Below are 27,004 nucleotides of genomic sequence, written 5' to 3'. Positions count from 1 at the left end.
ACACATTTTGTAATTGTCATTATTCCAAGTCACTTTTCTGAGGCTGCCATCTGAAGCTTGGCCATCAGGGGTCACCCTCAGTGAGCAGTAATCCAGGAGTCAAAGGCACAGCCAGCCTGCCCCACTGCCTCCATCCAGAAGCTTAGTCCCAAGTCCCAAGTCTCCAAGCTGAAGGACCTTTCTTAAGAACAGAAGAAATTGCCATGCTGGGTCAGACCAAGGGTCCATCAAGCCCAGCATCCTGTTTCCAACAGTGGCCAAAACCAGGCCACAAGATCCTGGCAATTACCCAAACACTAAGAAGAGGTTAATGCTGCATTGGCCAGGAATTGAACCCAGGTCTCCCACGTGGCAGGAGAGAATTCTACCACTGAACCACCAATGCCTTTCTCACAGAGAACACAGATTAATAGTACTGACCCCAACTCTACAACAAACCAGTAGCATAGCAAGGGTCTCTGGCGCCCAGGGGCTAATACATTTGTGTTGCCTGCCCATGCCCGCCTCCCACCACCATCACTACCACTATGTTCCTTGTAGAAATAGTTAAGGTCACAGAAACAGCAGATATTTCAAATAACACTTTTTCTCGCTTTCGACCTGTGTGTGGCTGCAAAAAAAAACAAAAAGAGGACTCCGGGCACCCCCTACAGCCCAGCGCCCAGGGCTTTGGACTCCCTGCCCCCTCCTCATTACGCCACTGCAACATACTTCACACCTAGCCTGCAGCGTCCCCTCCTATTCCAGCATGGACACGCACCCACCCACACTGCCAATGCACCTCGCACCTGCCCTAGAGTACCCTGTTATTCCAGTACTGAGAACACCCTCATACACAGCTCCGCCAATACACCTCCCTCCTGTCCCGCAGCCCCCCCCCTGTGACCCACCTTGGTGCAGATCCGCCGGTTCCGTCTTGTCCAGACCACAATCAATTTGTTGGGCTGCCTGATCAACAGATAAACATATCACAGTGTTAATGTCCAGGAATCCTTGTGCGTATCTGCTGGGGACAGATAAGCCTAGCAGTAGATGATTTTGTGCTTCTGGGGCTCCAAAGGCTCACTCCGAGGACAGTGCAAATGCAACAGAAGCAGAGCTGAGCTATGGGAGGCACAAGCAGAACACAGCCCAGACACTGTGTCCATGCTGCCCGTGGCGGCCACGAAGCCCTGACACTTCCTCCTGTGCTGAATCACAGCAGGCATCTACTCAGGGGTGGTCAACTCCAGTCCTTGAGAGCCACAAACAGGCCGGGTTTTCAGGATATCCACAATGAATATGCATGAGGCAGATTTGCATACAATGGAGGCAGTGCATGCGGTTATCCTGAAAAGTTGACCTGTTTGCGGCTCTGGAGGACCAGACTTGGCCACTCCTGCCATAAATAATCCCAAAGTTAATATTCCACCAAGCACATGGTAGTCTCTCAGCTCTACAGGAAGCACCTGGGCAGGACTGAGGTGAGAGGTGAGGACTGTGAAAATGTAACTCCGATACTGGACTATGGAGGTAAAGAGCATAAAGTGGGAACACCTCAAGTCTTTGCTTCTGGCTGAGGTACGAACCCAAATCATAAAGTGCACCCGCCGCGTAAGCCACGCCAGCTTCCAAGCGCGCTGACTGCCCGGAGCTGCTGGGTCATGTGGAACCCTGCATCAGCCTGCCACACATGCCACTCGCAAACTCAAGGCAGACACCTCAAACCTCCGGGGGGGAGAGGGGGGGTTTGTGTAATTAAAAGTATTTTTTGAAGGCCAGAAAATACATAACATCGTTAGAACAGCCAACCAAAAAAAGCACATCAACTGACATTCAGTTTTCTCTTTTCAATATAAACCCTTCCCGACCCCCCCCCTCCCACACCCGCATCAAAGCAGAATATCCACCATCTTACAATCGTATTGTATACTTTAAAGCACTAACGGGAGAACAAGGCTATTGCAATAAATAAACTGAGCCAATTCTAGCACCAAAAAGAAGTACCCCAGCCGATAATAAATTGCCATTTGACCCCTGTGTGTACTAAACTAAGATAAGGAAGAATTAGATTCCCCCCCAACTTCACAAATGGATCCCATGTTTTCTGAAAGGATAAAATCCGATTATGGCGGGAGGTAGTGATGTACGCCATACGAATGTTAATCCGTAACCTTTGTAATGCGGCGGATACAGAAGGAAGTTCAGGACACTTCCAAAGTAGAGCGAGCTCACAACGAGCTGCAATACAAACTTGCTGGCAAAAACGCTGCTGGAATTTATCCAGGCCAGGGGAAGGTACATTAGGTAAGATAAGACTCGCATCATATGAATCCTCTACCCTCAATACGCCCCACATCCAATTGGGCACCCTCTTCCAAAACAAAGATACTTCCCTGCACTCCCACCATGCATGGAAAAAGGTGCCAACACCCCCACAGTTTCTCCAGCACAACTCCCTTACAGTGAAATCCAGTTGGAGTTAAATACCAGCAAACGAGCATTTTAGAGCTGTGCAGATACTGAGCATGTACTTGCCAACAAATAAACAAAATCCCAGGTTTCCGAAGATAAGGTGGCTCCTAGATCAGACTCCCAGGCACCAAGGTGAGGGAAGGGCTCCCTAGCAATCCCATTAAATAAAATGATACACTTTGGAAACTAGGCCCCGTTTTTTTATGAACATTAGAACCGTAATGTTCAAAGTTTTGCCCTGTCCCAGAGAAGACAAAAATCACTTTAGATAATAGGAAGTGTCCCATCTGGGCATAAGCCAAAAAAATCCATGCAGCCTAAACCATGTCTGGTGGCATAACAGAACCCCCCCCCACCACCACCACCCCACCCAAGGAGATGATGTTCTATGTGCTCAAGGCCCTGATGCTGCCACACAGGACGAACAAAAGTGATCGGTGTGATTAGGGATTCTTTATTGGTGTTGGCCCAACTCCCTATTCACACCGATCACTTTTGTTCGTCCTGCTTTCCAGCATAATTGATCGGCTTCCGATTTGTTTTCTGGGTCCTACCCTGATGCTGCCACTGCACAAAAGCCTTATTCAATGATCCCATGGGAAAAGCACCATTATAAAAAAGGTTTGTAGAATAAAAATAATTCCTTCTCCTCACTAAGGGCCTCATTTTCCAAGCACGCGAAAGGTCCCTTATCGCGTGCGATACCAGGATGGGGGCGGAGTCGGCCCCGGAAGTGGAGGAGTTGGGGCGTCACCGGGGCCGACTCTGCGCCGACGCCGCGGACAGCGAAAAGGTAAGTGCCTTTTCACTGCCAATAGCTACACCTCCTATGGTGGCGCTATTGGGTGCGAAACCGGCAGTGATCGCACCGTGACGGTGCGATCGCTGCCGGCTAGCGCAGGCCCGCCCCCCGTTTCAGCCCCCCGCCCCTCATCTTCTAAAGTATCGCAGGCCTGCGATACTTTAGAAAATGAGGCCCTAAATTTGCTTTCCTTTTAGACCATCCCCGGAGTGTAGTTTGTAAAGCCAAAGGAAATGATCTAAGCTGTGGCCAGGTATCTCGAGGTTGCCAGGGAAGAGGAGATAAGGACATTCTCCCTATTATGTCCTGCTCAAGCTGAACCCACTGTTTCACAAAACCCTTGCTATGTGTATCCATGACGGCTCGTATCTGGGAAGCAGCATAACACCAAGTCAATTTAGGGACGCCTAATTCTCCTCTAACTTTAGGCTGGTACTTTAAGAGGCGCGATACCCTAGGTGGGCGTCATCTCCAGATGAAGTAAAAAATGTTCTTTTGCCAAGTGCGAAGAATGCCAGAAGAAATCAAAATCGGTAACGTTATAAACAAGTACAATAAACAAAGTAAAACATTAATTTTGGTGATGGAAATATGGCCCAGCCAAGAAAAATGTTCCCTATCGCATTTCACCATATCAGTCTCTAATGCCTTCCCCAATGGGATATAATTTAAAGAAAAAAGGTCGTGAACATTCGGGCCCAACCACACCCTTAAATACTTAATAGCTTGTGTAGCCCATTTAAATGGAAAGGTACAAAACTCATCCCCTGAAAGGGTGACATTCAAAATTTTGGATTTATCAATATTAACCTTAAATCCGGAAACCGAACTAAACTATTTTAAGTTCAGCTGTAACACCCCCTAGGGAAGAAAAAGGATCAGTAAGAGTAAACATAATATCATCAGAGAAAAGAGACAATTTAAGATTTAGATCCCCCACCTTATCTCCCATAATCTGTGTTGATGAACGAATCCTAGAGGCAAAGGTTTCCAGAAATAAAGCAAAAAGTACAAAGATAACGGGCACCCCTGCCTCGTTCCCCTCCCCACATTAAAATATGAGCTATACCCCCATTAACCTTTACACAAGCTCTCATGAACTGGTAGAGTTTTCTAATCCAATTCAGGAAAAAAGGACCAAATTCCATTTTTTCTAACGTTTGAAAAAGAAATTGCCATCGTACCATATCAAACACTTTTTCAGCATCAATCGATAGCAATACAAAAGAGATATTTTCATTTTTAACCCACCAGAGAACATCAGAAATCTTGCGAACATTGTCCATTGCCATGCGCTGAGGGATGAAGCCTACTTGATATATATGCACCAAATTCTAGATGACCCTATTCAGGTGTTCCATTAAAACCCTGGCCAAGAGTTTGAGATCAATGTTAATGAGAGATATGGGTCAGTAAGAACCACACACTGTTGGATCCTGGTCTCGTTTAGCAATAACAGATATCCCCGCTAGGCTGGAGTGGGAAGAGGTAGAAGCGCCCTCCTGGATATCATTAAATAAATTAGCCAAAGAAGTCACCAGGATGTGGGAAAAACACTTGTAATGACTGCTAGTAAATCCATCAAGGCCGGGGAATTTTCAGGATTTAAGCAATTTGATGACCTGAGTAACTTCTAGTGGACTAATTGGCAAATGTAAATACTGCATCTGTTCCGCAGAAAGACCAGGAAGAGACACAGAAGACAAATACCCAGTAATATTTTGGGCATTAATTGTCTTGTCCTTACTGTAAAGAACGGCATAAAAAGCTGAAAAACATCCCCTAATCGCCGAAGGTCTCTAGATCACCACAATCATTTTTAATTTTAGCAATCAAATTCTGAAGAACCAGTGACCTCAATTTCCTGGCTAAAAACCTGCCAGCTTTGTTGCCCCCTTCAAAATAGGACTGTTTAGTCAATTCAAGATTATGCGCTAAGTGGTCATTTTCTAAAGAAGCCAACTCATGTCGAGCTACAGAAAGTTGTCAATAAGCAGATTGTCAATGAAACACATGGTGACCCCTCTCCCAAAGCCAATATTTTCTCCAGCAAATCCAGCCTATGCTTTTCCAACTCTCTCTTGCGAAAAGATGCCTGAGAGATCAGTAGCCCCCTCACAACCACTTTAGAACAATCCCAAAGGACCCCTGGTGATACAGCAGTGGAGGTATTCAAATGAAAATATTCCTGGAGCTTAGAAGACAACATTTTACAGAATTCCTCATCTTTAAGCAAACTATCATTTAATCGCCAAAATCTCCATCCAGGATCAAGATCCTGGAGTTCAAAAGTAAACCAGATAGGGGCATGGTCGGACCAGGTAATATCGCCTTACCCCATCTCCTTGGTCCTATTTTGCAACAATTTGTCTATTAAAAAGTAATCAATATGGGAATATGGCCCATGAGGGGAAGAGTAAAAAGTAAAACTCTGGAAGTAGGGTAACGTTGCCACCAAATGTCCACAATACCCCAGTGAGCCATTAACTATGTCATCTCCCTCCTAGCCTGTAAACCATAATGATAGGCAACTTGGGAAGTATCCATTTTAGGGTGCCTGATCAAATTAAAATCCCCTCCCAGGATGATCACTCCTTCCGCAAGGGCCTCTATTATTCCTCCTAACAGTCTAATGAAAGAGTACTGGTCAGAATTGGGAGCATAAATAGAAAGTATAGAAAAGACCTCTGCACAAATCCATAACTTGACCAGAATACGGTAAATCGTCCTTGGGGGTCAGCAACCTGTGATAGAAGTTCAAACGTGAGGTTACGGGAAATCAAAATCCCCACACCCCCATACTTTGATCCCTTGGTACTGGGAGCCAGATATTTATGGGGAAAATCCTTAAGGGATAGAACATATTCAAGATGCTTCCTAACATGAGTCTCCTGTAATAAAGCAATTGAAGCTTTATAGTGTAACAATTCCCGAGAAAGAAGACTTTGTTTTCTATACATATTAAGTCCCTTAATATTAAGGGAGAAGATTCAAATAGTCATTGACCAGAAAGAAAAAGAAAAAACTCAAAACAGTACAGCGCATTCCATTAGTATGTGGAACATGAAGTACTATGACCCCACAACCTACTCTAAAATAAGCTAATGCAGGTACACCTTCATCCCAATGACCCAAATACAAATCCTTGTCCACTAAACCCAATCTGTAGACATCTTCCATCTCAGGGGATAAACCACCCATACTGAAATGCACTCCCAACTCAAATCCCCTGCAATTGTGTACATGTACATGATGGCAAATGTGAACCATCGTGAACTCAAAATCATTCAACAGATCCATCAGAAAGTGGACGCCCCACTTCCAAATACCACTTCTGAAAACCAGCATAGTATAGCAAACCTATAATAAGAACTAGGCTCAAAATGAACAATGCATTTTAACCAGAATAAAAAAAAAAACAAAAAAAACAGAGTCAAGAAGATCAGACTTGGTCAGACAAGGTGGAGTTGGCATCAGCCAAATGATGCCGAAGCCGGTGACGACCATTGCTAGCCCATTGCCATCGTGGGAAAGAGAATACTTTGGCCCTATCATCCGTGGCTTTCGGAGCAGAGAACGAAACCAGAAGAGCAGCTTGTTTGAAGGCTTCCTCAGCTTTGGAGCGTGTCTTAATCCGATAGGAAACACCTTTCACCCCAAAAACCAGACCGAAGGGGAATGTCCATCTATAACAAATGTCCTCTGCCCTGAGCACAGTAGTAGCCGCTTTCAATTCAAATCTCTTATGGAGAGTAAGTAGTAGGGGCCAAATCATTAAAAATAAAAAAATGTTTGGCCTTCCCAAAGCCGCTACCTGGCAGCTGCATACAATCGTTCCTTGAGGGCAAAGCTATGCAGGCAGAAGACAATATCCCTGGCCCTGTTAGCCAGTTTTGGGCCCAACACTCTGTGAGCCCACTCTGTTTTAATAGCCTAGGGATACTGAGACAGAAACTGATGCGGTAGAAGAGGAAGAGAGTAAGTTCTGGCAGATTGAAATTGCAACTACCATGCAGTCAGTGTAATCTGGCGATTCAGGAATGCCGCGAATCCATAAGTTGCACCTCTGGGAATGGTTTTCCTGTTCTTCTATTTTTTCCGCAAGCATTGCCTGCTCGCTCTGCATGGAGTTTTGTAGCGCTGCCACATTCTTAAGCGGCCCTCTCCACGGGAATGCCTAACTCATCAACATGAGATCCCAAGGCCGCTAAATCCTCACGCACCTCCGACATTGACACTAGTAATTCCACCTTAAGCTGCTTCATGTCGGAACGAAGTTCCATGAACCAGGTTCTCAATTCATCCCGTGAAGGTAAGTCGGGGAAACCAATAGAAGAAGAAGCATTAGCGAGATCTGTAGGGAAAGTGCCATTGCCTGCGTCAGTCGTGGCCTGCCTGCCACCATCCTCCAACATCTCCGCCACATGTTTGGCGAAGAAGAATTGTTTTTTTTGTTTTTCTTTTTTTTTATAATTAATACTTTATTAAAGTTTTTAAATCCAAAACAATGAATAATATTTTATACATAAAAAAAGCAATAAAGTATGTACAATCACAGGCATCTTTACAAATAATAAAATAAAGTAACATTTAATTGTCACAATTTAACCAATAAAGGGTGCCTTATATAATAAACTAATCATACTAAGACTTCTTGAAGAGAGAGGGGAGATTATTATATTTATGAACCTATTTCTGCTACTACATCCTGATTTAACTTTTCAAGTTCTTTATCTCTCAAAAAACTCTCTAGATGTTGTGGCACAGTAAAAATTTCTTACCTTGATAATTAACTAAACATCTACATGGGAACCTTAAGTAAAAGGTTGCCCCTAATTAAATCGTCTTACTTTTCAAAACCAGGAATTGTGGAGAGGGGAATCGGGTGGAAAACCCTTATTGACTGATTTACCTATTGCTCCTGCCTGAACCGGGGATTTGTTGAGCTTTTCGAGCCCTGACGGAAAGGTGGAGTTTGTCTGCCCGGCTGCCCCGAACCGGAACCGGAACTGGAGGCGGGACTATAAAAACTGTGCCGGCGGCGTTGCCTGTTTGAGAGGGAAATCGGGTGGAAAACCATTATTGACTGATTTACCTGTTGCTCCTGCCTGAACCGGGGGTTTGTTGAGCTTTTTGAGCCCTGACGGAGAGGTGGAGTTTGTATGCCCGGCTACCCCGAACCGGAACTGGAGGCAGGACTATAAAAACTCTGCCGACGGCGGCGCACAGCCGATGCCAGGCGCGCGCGGATACGTCTGGCTTAGCCTGATTTGCCTGAGTTGGCTGGAAGTTCCAGAACTGTAAGTTGATATTTTTTTACCTAAACATTTTTACAAAGGCTTTCTGTCCACACCCCTCTCCAAGAGATCCGTTATGAAAGAGAGAAATAGTATAAGATCCCAACTGCGCCCGGAAGTGCCCAGGCTCTTAGACGCTAATTGTCAACATGCCTCATACAAAGAGAAAGGCAAGATTGCGCCTTGTCTCTAATATTGCCTCATTACCTGGACAAAGATCGGTAGCAGATTGGCTGGAAACCTCTCAATTGACCCCCGAGGTACAGGCCGCTGTGCGGGATGGTTTAGAGCCAAATCTCCCTCACCTGGCCTCTGAAATATCTTTAAGTCCCGGGGCACCTGAAGTTCCATCTCCTCCTGGCTACAAGGAGATTCTCCCCTTAATAGAGCCTGGGGAAAACCAGAAGGAGGAAATTGGAACTGGAACCATATTAAGCCTACAAGAAGAAGAAATGAAAAGGAGTGGTAATTTAGAGGAATCTCCTCAGATGGAAAAAGATCTGGAGATAAGTGGGGAAGGAAGATCCCAAACAGAACCCAGAGATTCTAGTACACCTAAGATGTCTAATAAAGATGCTGTTGACTTTTCAGATCTAGTTAAAGTGAAAGTAATGAAACCTAACACTATAACATTAGAATCCCTTTGGAATTATATGGTAAAGATTGATTCCCTTATTGTAAACTTGACAGGTGAAGTAAGAAAAATGAATATATCCTTGAAGGAGAATAGTAAAAAGATTCAAGAACAACAGGAAAAATTAAGCAATATAGATAATCGGCTGAAGCAAGTTGAGAGTATTCAGGAGTCCCAGATAAAAAATGAAATAATATATCAAAGAAAGATAGAATCTTTGGAAAATACTGTGAGGGCATTGAATTTAAGAATTACAAATTTTCCTATCTCTGATTATATAACACCAATTGATTTGTTTAAATCATATGCCATTAAAATTCTTAATATACCGGAACAAGCAACACCTGTAGTAGTCAGAGCCTTCTATGTTGGGTTAAAAAAGAGTAAAGAGCAGACAGAAAAAGTCGGTAAGGAGAGGGAACAAAATGTAGAATCATCTATAAATATATCAGGCTTATTACAGAAGTCTCAAGAAGAAGTCGCCCCGGGACGGCGCTGAGAGCGCGGAGAGGCCGGCACCACCGGCTTCCACGAGGCACCTGCGCCTGAAACCCTGCCGAAAAAAACCTAAAAATCCTGCAACAAGAAGAAAACCCGTCACTTACCCCGGCCAGGGAAGGAGGAGAGATCAACAGAGAAGGAGGCAGAACAGACTTGAGCCATGCCTCCCCAAAAATTGAAAACCTTTTTTTAAACCTCTAAAACTTGATCCAAAATGTGAGTGACAGGAAGAAGAAAGAAAGGGGAGAATTTAAGGCCCTGCCACCCTGGGGAAGCCGCTGGTTCCCCAACTCTCATCTGCTGGAGTCAGAAAGATACTGAGCTCCAGCAGGGGGTGTACTGGTTTATATGGTAACGCCCCTCGAAGTCTGTTCTTTTTTTTTTTTTTTTTTTTTTAATTCTTTATTTATCAATATTTAAATACAATACATAAATATAACTATTGTATTGGCAAAAAATACAGAAGAGGAACAGGAAAAAAAACTATCAATACAAATTATTAAACTAATTATATTTAACTTCCACTTTTCTGTAAACTTTTGCAAGAAAATAAAGAGACAGTGTAAATTTTTGGAGCAATCTACTGAAAAGGAAACAAATTTATAGGTAAAGTAAGCTGGTTCCCCTTTCTATCTAGTTTCCCCCCGACTTATCTAATCCCACAAGTGCACTGAGATGTACAGGATCAGTGTAGTGATAGGTTTGCCCTTTCATTTTAACAATACACTTACATGGATAACGAAGCAAAAAATGCCCTCCTCTCTCAAGTACAGTTTGCCTCAGAGCAAGGAATTTTTTCCTCCTAAGTTGCGTTGATTTAACTATATCCGGATATATCCAGATTTTATAACCGTAGAACGTTTTCAATCTATTTCGAAAAAAGTATCTTAATATATTTTCTTTATCAGTAATAAAGGCTAAGGTGACTAACATATTACCTCTCTTCTCAATTACTAATTCATCCTGAGATTTTTCTAAGAATTCTGATAGGTCCAATGATTGCTCATTATTCTTTTGCTCCCCAGATTTTATTTTTGTTTGTTGTTCAACTACCTGTGTTTGCTCTTTTTCTACGGTACCAATGTTTGTATTAATGTAAAAGGCTTTGACAATTGTTGGCATAAGTGTCTCCGGTATCTGTAATATTTGTAAAACATAAGATCTAAACAATTCAATTGGTTTTACCTTACTAGAAATTGGAAAATTAATAATCCTTAAATTCAATATCCGAGAGTAGTTTTCTATATTCTCTAACTTCCTCAACATCTCAGTTTCTCCTTTTATTTGATGTACTTGAATTTTTTCTACTTGTGATACCCTTTGTTCTATAACTTTTATCTCTTTCTGTTGAGCTATCATTACCTCTGCATTACTTTTCACAACTGAATTAGTTTCATTTACAGCCTGTGTCAAATTATTTATAGAAGAGTCCAATTTAGTCAAAAAGGTCCATAACGTTTCTAGTGTTATATTTGTAGGTCTCACAGTCAGTTCATGTAGTATTTTCTTCTCATTTGCAACTTCCTTTTTTTCTTTGTTACCCTTTTCAGATGTTTGGTCTTGTTCCAATTTTTTATCTGTATTTGTGGGGGATGAAGTCACAACATTCGAAATCTCCAGCTCATCTCCATTTATTGCTTCACTTTCTTCCATACTCCCAGTTACTCCTTGGGGATGTATTGGCTTATTGAGGGATATTATCCCTTCTCTGCCTGGAGGTGTTGGTGTGTGCGGGGCCCCTGGACTTAAAGAGATGTCCTCGGCCAGTGAGGTTATAATATGCTCCATATCAATCCCCACAGCGGCCCCCTCAACAGGGGTATTTTGTGGGGAACTAAGCCAGTCTGTCACAGTCCTTTGCGCAGAGTCCGCTAATGGAGTACTTGCAATTGGCCTAATTTTGGCCTTACGTTTCGTATGCGGCATAGATGCCTATTAGGCAAGACTCTGTTCCGGAAGGGCAGAGGCTTTGCTTACTAATTATTAATACACTTCCCTTTAGGGTGGTGAGGAGTTGTCTTACTATGCGTATTTATCTACTTGCAGCTGTTTCTCCTGATTAACCCAAACATAAAGAAAAAGTAAACTTTATCCAGATACTTCTTATAAAAAAGCTTTACCTTCGTGTCCGGCGACTCTGGCGGATCTGGTCGGAGCCGGTCAGAGCCGCGCGCCCCTTAGGCGCGCGGCTTTGGCAGCGCGCCGTCGGCAGCTACGCGCCGAAGAGAAATCAATATATGTGAAAATTTCGGCCCCTCCTGATGACGTTACAGCCGCTGGTTGGCTGTGCTGGATACCGTCGGGGCAGGCTCACGTCTACCCCTGGAAGTCCCGTTTCAGTTGGAGAATAGAGGTAAAACTTAATTTAGGTAGGCAGCCGCAGGAAAACGAGAAAGCTTCCAAGAACAGCAGGTAAATCCTCCTCACCTCGAGTGAACTCACAACGGGCAAGATTTTATAATCCCTTTCGGCCCCTCCTGGTGACGTTGCAGCCGCTGGTTGGCTGTGCTGGATACCGTCGGGGCAGGCTCACGTCTACCCCCGGAAGTCCCGTTTCAGTTGGAGAATAGAGGTAAAACTTAATTTAGGTAGGCAGCCGCAGGAAAACGAGAAAGCTTCCAAGAACAGCAGGTAAATCCTCCTCACCTCTCGAAGTCTGTTCTGACTCCATCTGCTGGACGGGGGACATAACCCACCGTCTGGACTGATCCTGGTACGTACAGGGAATAACCAAATTTTGAATCTTCTTAGGCAATGGAAAGGCACTCGGAGGGCCTTGCAGTCCTTCCAGGTCCGGATTTGCCCCCTCATTGTCTGACTTTTCTTGAGTGACCTTGATCCCTAATTCCTCCAAAACCTGTAGAATCAGGAGACGCAGTTCCTCTTTCCTCCACCAGCATCTCATCCGGATCAGGGTCATCCTTGTTTGCATCCGGATCTGGATCCGCATCGGACCCACCCCAATGGAATCACCCCCTCCAGGAGCACTTGCAGGATCTTCCTGCAGATCATCCAAGTCATCCAAATCCCTTGGATCACCTCTGTTCCCGTATCATGCCCCAGACCCAGGCGCCTAAGCAAGCCCTCAGACCCTCCTGACGAGACCTTCCTTGGCCTCTTGGAAGGACATCGTGGCTGCCGCTCCCTGGGCCGCTACCCCTCTGCTCCCTTTCTTGCCAGAAAGGCCTTATGCAGGAGGAGGACAAAAATCTGCCGAGAACTCTTCCGGACCTTCAAAACCATCATCAAGCCCACTGCCATCCACTTCTCCTCCCCTGCTATGGTCCATCACCACAGATGGCCCCATGGGAGAAAGAGATGGTGGAGAATCTCTGGGCTTCCTGGAAGTCGCAGCCTTCTGCCTGAAAACCTCCGATGCCATGGCTGCACCCTCCAGTCCCCCCCGACCCCCCCCACCGGGACCTCTGCTGTGGGCCTCGAAGCCCTGATGGCCCTCTTGTCAGTGGCCGCATCAGCGGAGGGTCCCTCTCCACCCCTACCCCCCCCGGCACAGCTGAAGCTAGGGATACCTCATTCAGCCAAGCGGACCACAACCCGCATGCCTTGCAGGCTGCCATCAGCTGCTTTGGCACCATTATCAGCAGGAGAAAGGCGGTAGCCAAGTGAAAAAAACCCACCCGAGGGATTGATCGCAGGCTGCGCATGTGGTCTGCCTTCTGAGCAGCGCGGCTGAACAGGCCCGACGAGCGCACGGTAAAAAAGAAAAACAGCCTCGGCAATCTGCCTGTCAGCATCCCAGATCCCCTGGCGGCCAGACAAAGTACAGTTCTGCCTCTCACTCCTTTCAGCGCTGACAGCTCCCGCTGACCAGAAGCACCCCTGCTGACCAGCCGCCCGGACAGAAGCTCCTGTTTCTTTGCTTTTACCTATTTTTTTTTATTATTTAATTAACAAGAAGAAACAGAAATACTTCCCTGAATGGTGACATGAAAAAGGAAACCTCGGAAGCAACAAGGGAGCCAATCCCTTGGCTATCAGTGCCTCCGGAAGCAGCGGGATAGCCAACCCTACTCGCCTGGCTCCACCTGAGGGATGGTCCACAAAAATACCTAACACCTTAGGGAGCAGCGCTTCAAATTCTTTCCTTTTATCGCTCTTTTTTTTTTGGTCAGGCTGCAGGATTGCACCTCTACCATCTGCTGGAGTCAGAGAAATACTGAGGGGACTGCAAGTGGCAAGTGGCACTCTCGTTTATGAAGCAGTGCCTCAAAGTTTTTGTTCTCTGTCTCCATCTGCTGGTAGGGATGCAAAACCCACTTGTCTGGACTGATCTGGGTATGAACAGGAGCCTCGAGCCTTTTATGCAATCTCTGGTAAAATGTACCATAAGAACAGATGGATCACCTCTCTCTCTGCTTTCATGGCAAGCCCTGGGGCCAGCTCCTTAGCCAGTTTCTGCTGAGGAGTCAGCTCCTGGCCTCCCTGACTCTGCTAACGCTGGCAGCCTCGGGGGCCAGTTCCTGTCAGCTCCCCTTGGCCACTGGTTTTATTCCAACCCACATCTTTAAAAAGAGAGAGTCCCCCTTTCTCCAAACCCTGCCTCCAGCAGACTCCTTATTCCTCTCTCATTTCCCTTTCTTGTAGCAAAGGTTGTGCATTGCTTTTTGGTGTTTCTATACATGACCTGTGAACCCGGCCTGGCCTCCAACCAGAGGCAGAAGCACTTGACTATGACTCCACCTGACCTCCCAGTATAGTGTGTGTGTGTGTGTGTGCCTGGGCACAAGTGTCTGCATGTGTGTGTGTGTGTCTGTATCTGTCTACGGGGGGGGAGATGCATGCTCTTCTGTATGCAGGGCGTGTGACAAGTGTGTGCTAGTACATCTTTCTATGTGCACGCGCATGGCGTGTGTGTGAGTGTTGGGGAGGGGATGTCTGCTTCCACAATGCCATAGAAATATGAATTATTAGAAATCAAATAAACCAGAGCTAGTAAACAATAAAAGAGAACTGGGAATAAGATTAAAAACAGAAGCCGTGGAAAGTTCATATACTGGGTGGTGATGCAGCTTTAGGATCCAGACCTGGTGCGGGGGGAGGGGGAGAGAACAGGCACCCTGTCACTACTCTTCCCCCCCTCCCCCCCCACCCCATCTACAATTCATTCTTTCCCCCCTTGTTCAGCAACTGAGGCACTGGTCCATCTCTCCTCCTCCCTCCCTTCCCTCCTCTCTCTTCTCCTTTCTTCTTGGCTCCCCTCCTCTGCCCCACAAGGGATTCCTCTACTCCTATCGCCATTTCTTAGGTGGACAGGGGCCCAACACCCAGGCCATGGCCACTGTCCCAACACACTTCTTCTTCTTGGCTTCCGAATGCCGAAGTAAAAGTGGCTTACATCTGCAGGATGTATCAGCCTGTGACCACAGGGCCCCACCTCGCCCCTTCCTTTCTCAAACACCACACTGAGTCACTCCAGGCTGATTCACCTAAAGCTTGAACACAGCCCAGACCCATCATCAGAACCCCACGTGGAGGTCCCACTGACACACAAAGCATAAATATAGCTGAAGAATGGCTCTTCATCCCAGCTTCACGCGTCCCACTGATACACAGAAAGCATGAGCACAGCACGGACAGCTGAAGAGATGTTTCATCAGAGTCCCATGCAGGTGTCACACAAATATATGTGAAGCAGGAACACAGCACAAACAGTTGAAGAGCAGATCTTTATCAGAGCCCTATGTAAGCATTGCACTGTTACACGTAAATGAATACAGCACAGACTGCTGAAGAGGGACAACAATAAAAGATTTGTAAAGACCTCGGGTGTGGCTGTTCATGCTCTATTTATACTTTAGGTGTCTCAGGGTTCTGCTTTTTCCTCCCCCCAAACTCTCTTTTCCTGCTGTATTCCTACTTTGGTTGCCACTGTCTCCTCCCCTGAGATCTCTTCAGCTGTTCATGCTGTATTCATACTTTCAGGATGGCTTTGAGCTGTCAGTACAAGCGTTTTGTGGGACAGCGTCAGAGTTAAAATTAGGGGCCGCAGGGGTCTGTGGGAGCAGCTGCTTCTGTACATGCCAGTACTGGGGGAAGCGATCTGTAATGTGTCCTTGCTGATCTGGATTAGCAGTCACGGGTGTCCTGGCTCTGAAGGCCTCCGTGGCTCTTGCACCCTGCCCCACCCTAGTACAGGGCTGGCTGGTGAAATTCCCACAGGTCCAGTTCATCCCCTGGAACAATTATTCAGCCCAGAGCGACAGAAGCAGAGCAGCCACACCAGACAGACCTGCAAACACACATTCTGCACTAATAGACATGCATGTACATGCACTCGGCCTGGCAGCAGCATGCTTGCTTCCTCATCTCATACACGCACTGCCTCCCTCTCCACTTCTCTTCTCCCCACCTTTCCCACCTCCCATCCCCACACACTGTCGCTTCTACCCTCCCTGTACCACTCTCTCTCGGCCTCCTCTACAGACTCATGGATCATTAATTGCCTTGACAATATTTACACTGGAATCCCTTTGCAGTTTAAGAATATTTTCACCCTTCCAATTATAGCAGCTGAGGAGGGAGCTCCGGGTCACAGCCAGTCCTTTTAAGGTCATTTTCCAAAATCTAAAGTGTTTCTGGCTCAGAGAGAGAGAGAGACAGACAGACAGACACATTCAGGGAGAGGCAGAGTATGCACATGTGATGGGCGGGAGGGGGGAGTGGGTAAATGTATGTATTTGTGTTAATATATTCCATGATTATTCACTGTCATATCTTTCACCATCATAATATCAGGAAAGTCACTAGAACATTAACATTTCTCATCTCTGCCAAGGCTACATCCTAGCTCTGCAGGGCCAAGGGGGCCTGTATCACCTCAGGCCCTGTTCTGTCACCTGTGTGTTCCATCCTGCTCGCTTCACACCTCTTTTTCAAAGCATTCTTGTGGGGGGGGGGGGGGGGTAGGAGGGCAGGGAGGAAATAGGTCCTGCTAATGTTGATACAGAAAGGAGAACTAGAAATCACAGAGAATCCTTTAAGAGGAGGGGGGGGGGTCACCTGTCCCTAGCACTTGGGAGTTTTGTGGCTTGGAAGGTAGACTTGGATTTCATCAAAATCTTCCCTGAGCGGGGGGCACAGACAGCAGGCTGAGGGGTTGGATGGAATTATCAGAGGCAGATAAACTTGGGCCAAATGTCCAGAATATCCCCAGTCCCCCAGGTGAGCTGGAAAGTAAAGTTTAACAAACTATGTGGCACCACTTCAGATCAGGACAAGGCACTCTTGCCCTTCTTGTTTGCAGGAGGCGGGTAGTCTCCAGTGACAAGAGACAAATTATCAATTCACCTTTGATCCCTTTTCTGAAATTAAGATAATTAGTTTGCTCTTGGTCACCAGGGATAAGCCAAGCCAGGCCTGGATTTAACCCCATTGCATCTGCAATATTTCTCTGACCTAAGCAGGGCTGAGGGGGTGGAGGGGAGTTCTAAACCTAGGTCCCAGGGTCACTGGGGAATAACAGGGAAAAGATCTTCTGCAAGGGGAAGTCTCTCTTTTTGAAACTATCCCCAAATCTGCCTACACTCTCCCCACTACATCATGTTCTGTCCAGTGCCATGATATCTCCCCACTATTAACAGAGGATAAAAGGGGGGGGCAGCCAATCCCTGCCTCACTCCTATATAATCTCACCCAGATCACTCTGAAGGCCATGACCTGATTCTGCTTTTGCCTCACTGCATGCATGGAATTGTAGGCCTGCATTTCCTTAATAGAGCTCCATCTCCCAACATGCAATGGGGCAAAACCAGGCCTGGCTCTTATGTCAAGCAAGTGCTGACAAGCCTGGATGTCAACTAATACTCACACCCCAACCAGCTAGAGGATGGCATCACCCAAATGGCCCACACTCCATCCCTGGCATCGCATTTTTTTGGGCAAAAAGAGTTCTCCAGGATTATGAAAGCCAGGGCTAGCAGTGTTTGCACAATGTTTCAAACATTAAAAATAATTCCCACACCTGGCACAAGGTCTTGCCTCCCCTTTCCTCTGAGAAAGTGCCTTGGGGTGGAGGGGAATGAGTGTCACGCTGGGGGAAAGCAAAACTAACTTGTCATTCGGTTTCTTTTTTTATTAAGCAGAAACAAAGGTTAATGAAGGAGTTATGGGCCAGATCTTTTTTAGTAGACCAGCTGAAGTCCTTCGAAGTGAGCCCTGTTCCTTTCACCAGGTGGGCTCAGAATGACGGGCGGCAAGCAGGGGTGTAGGGCATGTGACCGAGCTCGCCAAGGCTAGTTAACAATGCACGATGCCAGTCCAGCCAAAAGTCTGTCAGTGGACTTTTATTTCTACCTCTGCCAAGCGGGCGATCACGCCACTATTTGGATTCCGTAAAACTAGGGAGTAGCAACTAGAGGGTAAAAAGAGTAAGCCCCCACCACCACACCAGATACACACTTCTGTTATCTTCTCTTCCCTCCACCCCCACCCCCTCCCCGCCATGCCAGTCCCACTACCCCCGGGACTCACCATTTTTTGGTGCACTCGATCATCAGCTCCTGGTAGGAAGCCACAAACTGGAACTTGGACGCCCGCTTGCCCACACGCTGGAGCCGCTTCCAAACCGAAGTCATCTCTCACGCCCTTTCCCCCCTCCTTTTTACTTTTGCAGATATTTTCTCGTCTTTCTGGAGCCAGAACGCAAAGGAAAGTAAAAGTCCGAATCCTTGCGTTGTGGAACTGCCCCCACAATCACCTCTAAACCTGGCAGCAGCAGCACAGCGGAGCTGTCACATTCCGCTCCCGTGGCTGCGCCAGAGCGGCGAAGAAGTAAAAAAGAAAAGGGAAAACGCAATCGCCTTCCGACAAAGGGATCCCTAAAATCCTAAACAAAAAAAAAAACAATCCAAACCGCGATCCCACTGCTCGCCGCCCTGCTGCGAGCGTGCCTGCCCCGAGGCGCTCCTTCAGCGAAAACTTTTTTGCTTTTTTTTTTTTGCTTGGGTTCTTTTTTCGTTTCACGAAAAGCAGAAATCCTGTTTTACGAAAAGAGGAAACATGTCATGGGGGAATGTATATATAAAATGTTGGCCCGGCTTCTTGTTCTGGAGTTTGACTGGCGAAAGAAACTGGAAGGAGATCGGGGGTGGGGGGTGGTCCGGCTACTTCGCTTCCTGGATGGTTTGTCAGTTCTGGGGAGGAAGGGGTTAAAAGGGAGGACCGAGCTCTGCTCTGAGTCAGGGCTGAGGAGGAGCCATGGGCGCGCGCGCACATATATTATACTCTCACTCATCACACACAGACCTATTATAGAAATATTTACACACATTATATACAGACATAAATCATAGACAAACCTATTATATATATACAGTCAGGCGTAAGTTATGTAGAGATACACAAACCTCATACATTATTATATATACACTTACACCCACCTTATATACACACATTTATTATATATACAGACCATTGCTTTGTAAATACACACATATGATACATATATACACACAAACATAGCATATATACACTCACACATCACATAGGCACATACACTACTCCTGGGGGAATTCTGAGCAAAAAAATGTAAAATTCTGCACATAAAAAATATAAATTATGTGCACAAAAACTTAAAATTCTGCAAAATTCTGCAAACTTTATATTGGTCAAAATAACAATTTACATGATGGTCTGTAAGTAATTACATTTTAAATTAATACAGAAAAAAAGTTATTACTTAAAGATGCAGAATTTTAAATATTTTGAACAGAATTTCCCTAGAAATTCACTTTAAGAGTGTCCCTTTCACTCTCTCTCCCTACTCTCCTGGCCACTTTGCCCTCTCAGGCCCCAACTCCTCCACCTGCCAGTATCTCTCCCCTCCATCTCTAGGCTCAACCCCTTCCACTCTATCTCCACTCCCAGAGTTTGACCCCGTTCTCAGTTCTGTCCTTCCCTCTCTCACACACATGCTCCCTTTCTCTAGCGCACATACACACACCCTCATACAGGCTTCCTCACTCTCTCGTACACACATATCCCCTCATACAGGGTCTCTCTCTCTCTTGCATGCACACTCTCACAAGCTCCCTTTCTCTCTCACACATACACCCTCACGCAGGCTACCTATGTCTCTCTCTCACACTCCTTCACACAGGCTCTCTCTCACACATTCACAATCCCTTCACACAGGCCAGCACTCTCACATACACAGGATCCCTTTTCCATACACACCAGCTCCCAATCTCTCACACACATACACACTCCTTCACAATCTCCTCATATAGGCTCCCTCGCTCCCTCTCTCTGGCACCCACACTCAACCCCCCCCCCCCCCGCTCTCTCTCACACCCCCCCCCCGCTTACCCTCCCTGCTCTCTCACACTCTCCTGCTCACCCTCCTGCTCTCTGTCTCTCAACCCCTTCCCCTGCTCTCTCTCTCCCCCCTCCCCCCTCCTAATCTCTCAACCTCCCCTCCCCTCCTCTCTCATACCCCCTCCCCTCCCCCTTCTCACACTCCCCCTCCCTCACACCCCCTCCCCTCTCTCACAACCCCCTCCGTGAATGGCGTATGCGATCTGTGTGCAGCACGCCAAGGCCTTCATCTTCGCCGCAAACGGCGTGCCGAGGGCCTTCATCTTCATCATGACCGAGGCACTGGGGGCCTTCATCTTCGCCGCAAACGGTGCTCTCCGTTCACGGCATGCAAGGGTCTCCTCTGCAATTTTCTGCGCAGAATTTAGCAATTCTGCGCAGGGGGGGAATTCTGCACAAATTCTGCACAAATTCTGCGCTCCGCAGTAACGCAGAATTCCCCCAGGATTAATCTATACACTTACACACACACACACACACATATATATATATGTGTGTGTGTGTGTGTGTATATATATATATACACACACTCACATGACACACACATATACACTTACAAAGGTAGCATCAGCCCTGGATTAACCATTAAGTAAAATAAGCACGTGCATAGGGCACCAAGGGAAGGGGGACACCACCAAATGTTGAAAAGTTGCATTTTCTTCTTTTGGCCCCTAGTTATAAGTAATTAATTGGCTTATATTGTTTACTGCTATTTAGTGTTAAACAAAGACATTTTTTTAAAAAATAAATTTTTAAAAAAGTTTATATTTAATATAGTTGTGGGGGATGGCCTGGAAGAAAATTGAGTTTTAAACTATTTCACCTTCAGCACTTATCAAGTCTTAATGTCTTGACAGTTAAGGTGCAATGGAAGGGCCGAGGGGGCAGGATTGTGTGCATCGAAAGTGATACTTCACTTTCGATGCACATCCAGCATGGCTCTCTGCTTCAACGGCATGGGAGAAGACTTATACGTCACGCATATCCAGCATAGCTCCCTGCTTCAACGGCAGGGGAGAAGAAAAACAACCAATAAGGGCTAATAACATAGTCTGGGTAAAACAAATAAGCATGGGTGCAGCTTGCTTATTGCAGCGGCTACTACCCCTAACGAATCAAGCTAGATATTTCACTTGGATGCAGCTCCATCACTGCTCTCTACATTAAAGGTGGGGTGGAAGGGAAATAGAACCAAGAGCTAAGAGAAACAGATAAGTATGAGAGAAAATATGTGTGAAGCTTGCTGGGCAGACTAGATGGGCCATTTGGTCTTCTTCTGCCGTCATTTCTATGTTTCTATGTTATGTTTCTATGTTTATATATATATATATATATATATATATATATATATATATATATACTCACATATAGTCACATATACACAGACATAATCAGAGTTCGCCTTAAAACATTTCCAGACTCCAAATATTCTGTTTGATTATACTCAAAAATTGCCCCTCCTAAATTTAATACCAGCTGCCTAAATCCTCTTAGCCATGGCTGTGGTGTCTTAACTCAAAGCCTCATTTGTTTTTAGTTGTGCATCCTCTTTGCTTGACTAAATTGTAAGCTCCAGGGAGAAGGAGCTGTCCATTCTGTGTCTCTATATAGCACTGCATACATCTGACATGTGCTGTACAATTGATGATAAAATATATACACACACACACATATATACTCACATCACACACATATATATAACAGTCATGTCATACAGACATATAAATTCACACATACACACATATATGTACTCGTGCATAGTATATACATACCTCTCACACAAACATATAGTCACACATTGCACGCAAGACATTCTCAGATCTGACACATACACTCATGCACATATTGAGGAGAATTTTTTAAACTTTCCGCAGTGGAACAAAGAACAGGCGTACTTATTACCTGTGGGCTCTATACCAGTTTTCAAAGTGAAAGCACACACTATGAAATTGGCAGTGGGTACAAAGTCCGCGTGATCACTGGCACCTGCTCTTTGTGCGGGCAGAACTGTGCTGGAAAAGTGCAGGCCGAGATTTGAAAGGGCATACTTACAGGCCTGCTTTTCCCTCCCTGACCTCTGTGACCCCAGGAAGAGCAGAATCATCAAATTACACCCAATAATTAAGACTAATAAGGATTTAAAAATCTGCTCTCCATACCTGGGATTTGATTTCTAGTCACCCTGAGACTGTCGTGAATTGGGGGAGATAGGGCCACACAAATTGTATCTTCTCTCCCACATGCATGTACAATAACCCATTCATTCTCTCACACATTCCCTCTCTCTAACATTCATAGGCAGCCTCTCCCTCACCCTCACCCTCACAGATACATTATGTGTGTGTATGAGTGTGCATCCCTGTGAGAGCCTATATATGACACATAGGCTCTCAATGGCACACAAAAATACAGAAACACACAAGCTCTCACACAGACACATTCACAGCTACACAGGCTTTCACACAGACACACATTTACACACACATAGGATCTCAGACACACACACATGCACACTCAAACAGGCTCTCAGACACACACAGACTTTCACTCATTCACACATACATACAAGCTCACACACACACACACATGGTCTCCTGTTATCATCGGGCCATGGTGGGATGAGCTCCACCACAGTCCTGTGGGCCTCCTGCTATCTTGGGGCTGTACGGTCCACCAATCTTCCTGCTTGGGAGGGTAGGGAGTGGAAGCTGTGCACGGGCATACGTGCATGAATGCCCATACCCGAAAGTCGGGCCTCTCCTTCTGTCGCTGGCGCTCTCCTTCTTCGGTGCCACCTGGTTAGGCTCCATCGGCAGCCCTGGGCCTCTCCTGCTGCCACCAGCCCACCGCCTCCCCGAGTGTGTGCCACCCCATGCAAATGCACGGTATGCACACCCGGGCGCACCAGGCCTGGCACTTGGCAGTGTGTGTATACAATGATTTGGTGAACTTTAAACCAGGAGAGGTGTGGGAGGATCCTCAAGGTCTGAATAGTGTGTCATAGTATATGTATGTACAGGGGCGGATTCCCGATGACGACCGGCCCGGGGATTTGCCGCCCAGGAGATACCCCGTGGTCTGCCGAGCGCGGCTCTGTCACGGCCGCGCTCGGCAGACCACTTGACTAAAGCGTCCAGCCCACCAGGGTATGCCCGATCCCCCGATAGGCCAATCCGCCCCTGTGTATGTGTGTATACATGCAAGTCAGTACATGTTTATCTATCCATGTGTCTCTGTGTATGTTAGGTGTGTGCATGTATGTGTTACAGTGTCTGTCTTACTGTGTGTCTATGTTTGTGTCAGTATGAGAATGTGCATTAAATGTATGAGTCTGTCTGTGTGTGTGTGTGTGTGTATGTCAGTGTCTGTGCGACAGTGAAAGAGAAAGAGGAACCCAGCAAAGTATATGAGGAATCCAGCTGGAACTCCACCCTCTATCTTCCCCAAGTACCCCCAGGCCCTGCCCTCCTTCTTCCAAACCGTTCACTAGCTCCTGTGACTCCCTGCCTCCCCACCTCAAGCTATTGTAAGGTCTTTGGTGAAGGGACCCTCCTTCCTTATTCAACATAAGAACATAAAATATGCCATACTGGGTCAGACCAAGGGTCCCTCAAGCCCAGTATCCTGTGTCCAACAGTGGTCAACTAAGTCACAAGTATATAGCAAGTACCCAAACATTAAATTAAAAGATCCCAAGCTACTAATCCTTATTGATTAAAGCAGTTTATGGACTTCTGCTCTAGGAACTTATCCAAACCTTTTTTAAACCCAGCTATATTAACTGCCGTAACCACATCCTCTGGCAATGAATTCCAGAGCTTAATTATGCATTGAGTGAAAAAGAATTTTCTCCGATTTGTTTTAAATGAGCTACTTGCTAACTTCATAGAGTGCCCCCTAGTCCTTGTATTATCCGAAAGAGTAAATAACTGATTCACATTTACCCGTTCAAGTCCTTTCATGATTTTGTAGACCTGTATCATATCCCCCCTCAGCCATCTCTTCTCCAAGCTGACCAGCCCTAACCTTTTTAGTCTTTCCTCATAGGGAAGCTGTTCCTTCCCCTTTATCATTTTGGTCACCCTTCTCTGTACTTTTTCCAGTGCAACTATATCTTTTTTGAGATGCGGTGACCAGAATTGTACACAGTATTCAAGGTGCGGTCTCACCATGGAGCGATACAGAGGCATTATGGCATCCACCATTTTAGTCGCCATTCCCTTCCTAATAATTCCTAACATTCTGTTTGCTTTTTTGACCACCACAGCACAACGAGCCGACGATTTCAATGTATTATCTACTAGGACGCCTAGATCTCTTTCCTGGGTGGTAATTCCTAATGTGGAACCTAACATCATGTAACCACAGCATGGGTTATTTTTCCCTACATGCATCACCTTGCACTTTTCCACATTAAATTTCATCTGCCATTTGGAAGCCCAATCTTCCAGTCTCACAAGGTCTTCCTGCAATTCATCACAATCCGCTTGAGATTTATCTACTGTACATAATTTTGTGTCATCCGCAAATTTAAGCACCTCAATCGTTGCTCCCCTTTCCAGATCATTTATAAATATATTAAAAAGCACCGGTCCCAGTACAGATCTCTGAGGCACTCCATATCGATAGAATATTACAGAATAGGCCTCAGAGGCTGCTTGGGGTTTCCAGGTTGGTTTTAGTCTGCATGATTTCCATTTTTTTATTTCTTCTGTACTTGGTGAGAGTTTGTCTGTATTCTGTGCGTGACCAAGGTGAGAGGTTTTGCTAGCATGCAGTTTCTGTGAGGATTTGTAGCAGTCTGACTTGTTCAGTGTTCCCAATAGTCGGTGCATTGTTCTGGAGCTAGGTGTAGGACCTTGTCATGGGTGGGGTTGTTGCTGCTTGAATCCTGGCAGTTAGTCCGTTATGGTATGGCAGGTTTACTATTTAGGTGCTGAGTGTATGTTCTGCAGGTACTGGAGCGAGTTAGCATATCTGTTATTGAGGTGACACCAGAATCTGAATATCATTTTTTGTATAGTAAGTAATAGCAGGAAGCTCCACACCTATTGTGGGGGGGGGGGGGGGGGGGGAGTTTCTGTGGATGCGGCTGCTTGTATGCATCAAATGACTTTAACAGTTTTACTGGAGGACTGAAACTGGCCAGGAACATAGAACATAAGAAGTTTCTTTATTGCATATAAGGGCCTTACAATTTTGTCTTGCAGCGTTTTATAACCAACTTATGCACCTCAGGCCAAGTCCCAGGGGGTGCTCTACTTCTTATTTATTTAAAGTCATTTCAAAGCAGATCACATTCAGGTACCCTAAGTGGTGCCCTCTCCCCAGAGGGCTCATAATCTCTGCTTGTACTCGAGGGCAATGGAGAGTAAAGTGACTTGCCCAAGGTCACAAGGAGCAGCGGTGGGATTTGAACCCTGGGTTCCCTGATTCACAGCCTGCTGCTACCTCTCCACAGCTGCCAGGCTACTCCTCCACTCTTGCTTAGTTATGCAAAAGTTTAATTTTTGTTGGGGATTTGTTTTTTTTCTAGAAAAATCATAATTATCTTTCCCTCATTCTCTCCCCTTGCTGTCTCCCCTCTCTCGTCCTGTCCCCTCACTGCCTTCCTTTTCCCCTTCCTGCCTCCTCATTCTCTTCCCTTCCCCAGCTCCTTTAACCCCCATCTCCTTGTTTGCATCCCACCTCTCCTCCCCTTGTTATGTTTCCCCTCTCTCTCTCTCTCCTCTTCCCTGTCTCTTGCTTCTTTTTTAAGCTGTCACATGACTGCATGCCCCGTCTCAGCAGTGTAAAAATACTTTTGCCCATAAGCCGAGCTGCTGTGCTGGGGAATTCATGTATCCATTAGACCCAGCCAGAAATGAGAAAAATGCGCCCAGATATAGAAAGCAGCTCGGCTTTCACTTCTGTGTCCTCGGCCTTCTATCTTTTGTCTGTTCCACCGGCCATGCAAAGCTGTCCTGTTCACCTCAGCTAAAATCTCACCCTCCGCTGCCACCGGGGGCAACACCTTCCTTCCCCAATACACACACACACACACACTGCTCTCCTCCTCCCTCGCCACATACGTACACACACACACACACACACATACACACACACACACATACACACACATACACTCCTCTCCTCCTCCTCCCTCGCCACATACGTACACACACACACACTCCTCTCCTCCTCCCTCGCCACATACGTTCACACACACACACACACACACATATAACTCCCTGCCCCTAGATTCATGCTACACGCAGCGAGCCTCAGACATGCATGGGAGACAAGACACTTCTGGAGAAATTAAGTTCTTACTCCTGGACCCACAGCTTCATCCCACTGGATGATGAATCCTGTATTCATGGAGGTGACTATTTAACCCAAAGGTAGTGAGTGCCTTACTCGTGAAGCCTCTCTTTGGGACTAGTCATTTATTCCTGATGTTTCTCTCTGCCCAGTTGGAAGATTCCTGGAGCCTCTGTGTGTACCCCCACTGGGGCATGAGTCTGATTCCCTAGGGGTCTTTCTCTGCCCCTTTGGGAGATGAATCCTTTATTCTTGGAGACTCCGTTTGCCCCACTGGGAGATGAGTCTGCCGTCTTTGGCCCTGAAGATACTCAGAGGGAAGGGGCAGCTTCCAGGTGGCAATACCGGGGAAGTCTCGGGATTTCACCCTGACACTCTGGGAACTTGCATCAATTGCAGGGTCCCAGGGACTCTCTGTATGCAGCTCAGCCACTCCCCCATCCTCAGTAAGCCTGCAGAGAACAGGAGTGGCGGGGCGAGCCTGGACTGGTCAGGACCACAAGGGCAGTTTTCAATCTGTAAAGAAACCAGAGAACCTGGAGTAGACACTGCAAGCAGCAAGTGGGGAGAAACTGGAGAGGGGCTGCAGCACACACAAAGCTCAGTCTGCGGCTGTGATTCCAGGACTTGGGAATCACTCAGCTAAGGGTAGAGTGAGGATGCATAAGTCATGGAGCT

General features: G+C 46.2%; 1 protein-coding gene and 1 non-coding gene across 6 annotated transcripts in view; both read right to left on the bottom strand.

Annotated features, from left to right (window-relative positions):
• EHBP1L1 (EH domain binding protein 1 like 1) overlaps nucleotides 1–18,838 on the bottom strand; it is a 55,549-nt gene extending 36,711 nt beyond the window's left edge. For all 5 annotated transcript variants that reach the window (XM_029611363.1, XM_029611364.1, XM_029611367.1 and 2 more), the window contains exons 1-2: nucleotides 18,179–18,838; nucleotides 891–948 (exon numbers count right to left, since the gene is read on the bottom strand). In XM_029611363.1, coding sequence (XP_029467223.1) covers nucleotides 891–948; nucleotides 18,179–18,282 — 162 coding nt within the window. In that variant the 5' untranslated portion in view covers nucleotides 18,283–18,838. The remainder of the gene's footprint in view (nucleotides 1–890; nucleotides 949–18,178) is intronic.
• On the bottom strand, nucleotides 315–385 carry TRNAG-GCC. The gene has a single exon. It is a non-coding gene; the product is annotated as a tRNA-Gly (tRNA).
• Nucleotides 18,839–27,004: the final 8,166 nt, after the last annotated feature.

This window comes from Rhinatrema bivittatum, chromosome 8, assembly GCF_901001135.1.
Source record: "Rhinatrema bivittatum chromosome 8, aRhiBiv1.1, whole genome shotgun sequence".
Classification (NCBI taxonomy): Eukaryota; Metazoa; Chordata; class Amphibia; order Gymnophiona; family Rhinatrematidae; genus Rhinatrema; species Rhinatrema bivittatum.
Note: the sequence above shows the minus strand (reverse complement) of the source record. Positions and strands in the feature narration are given on the sequence as shown.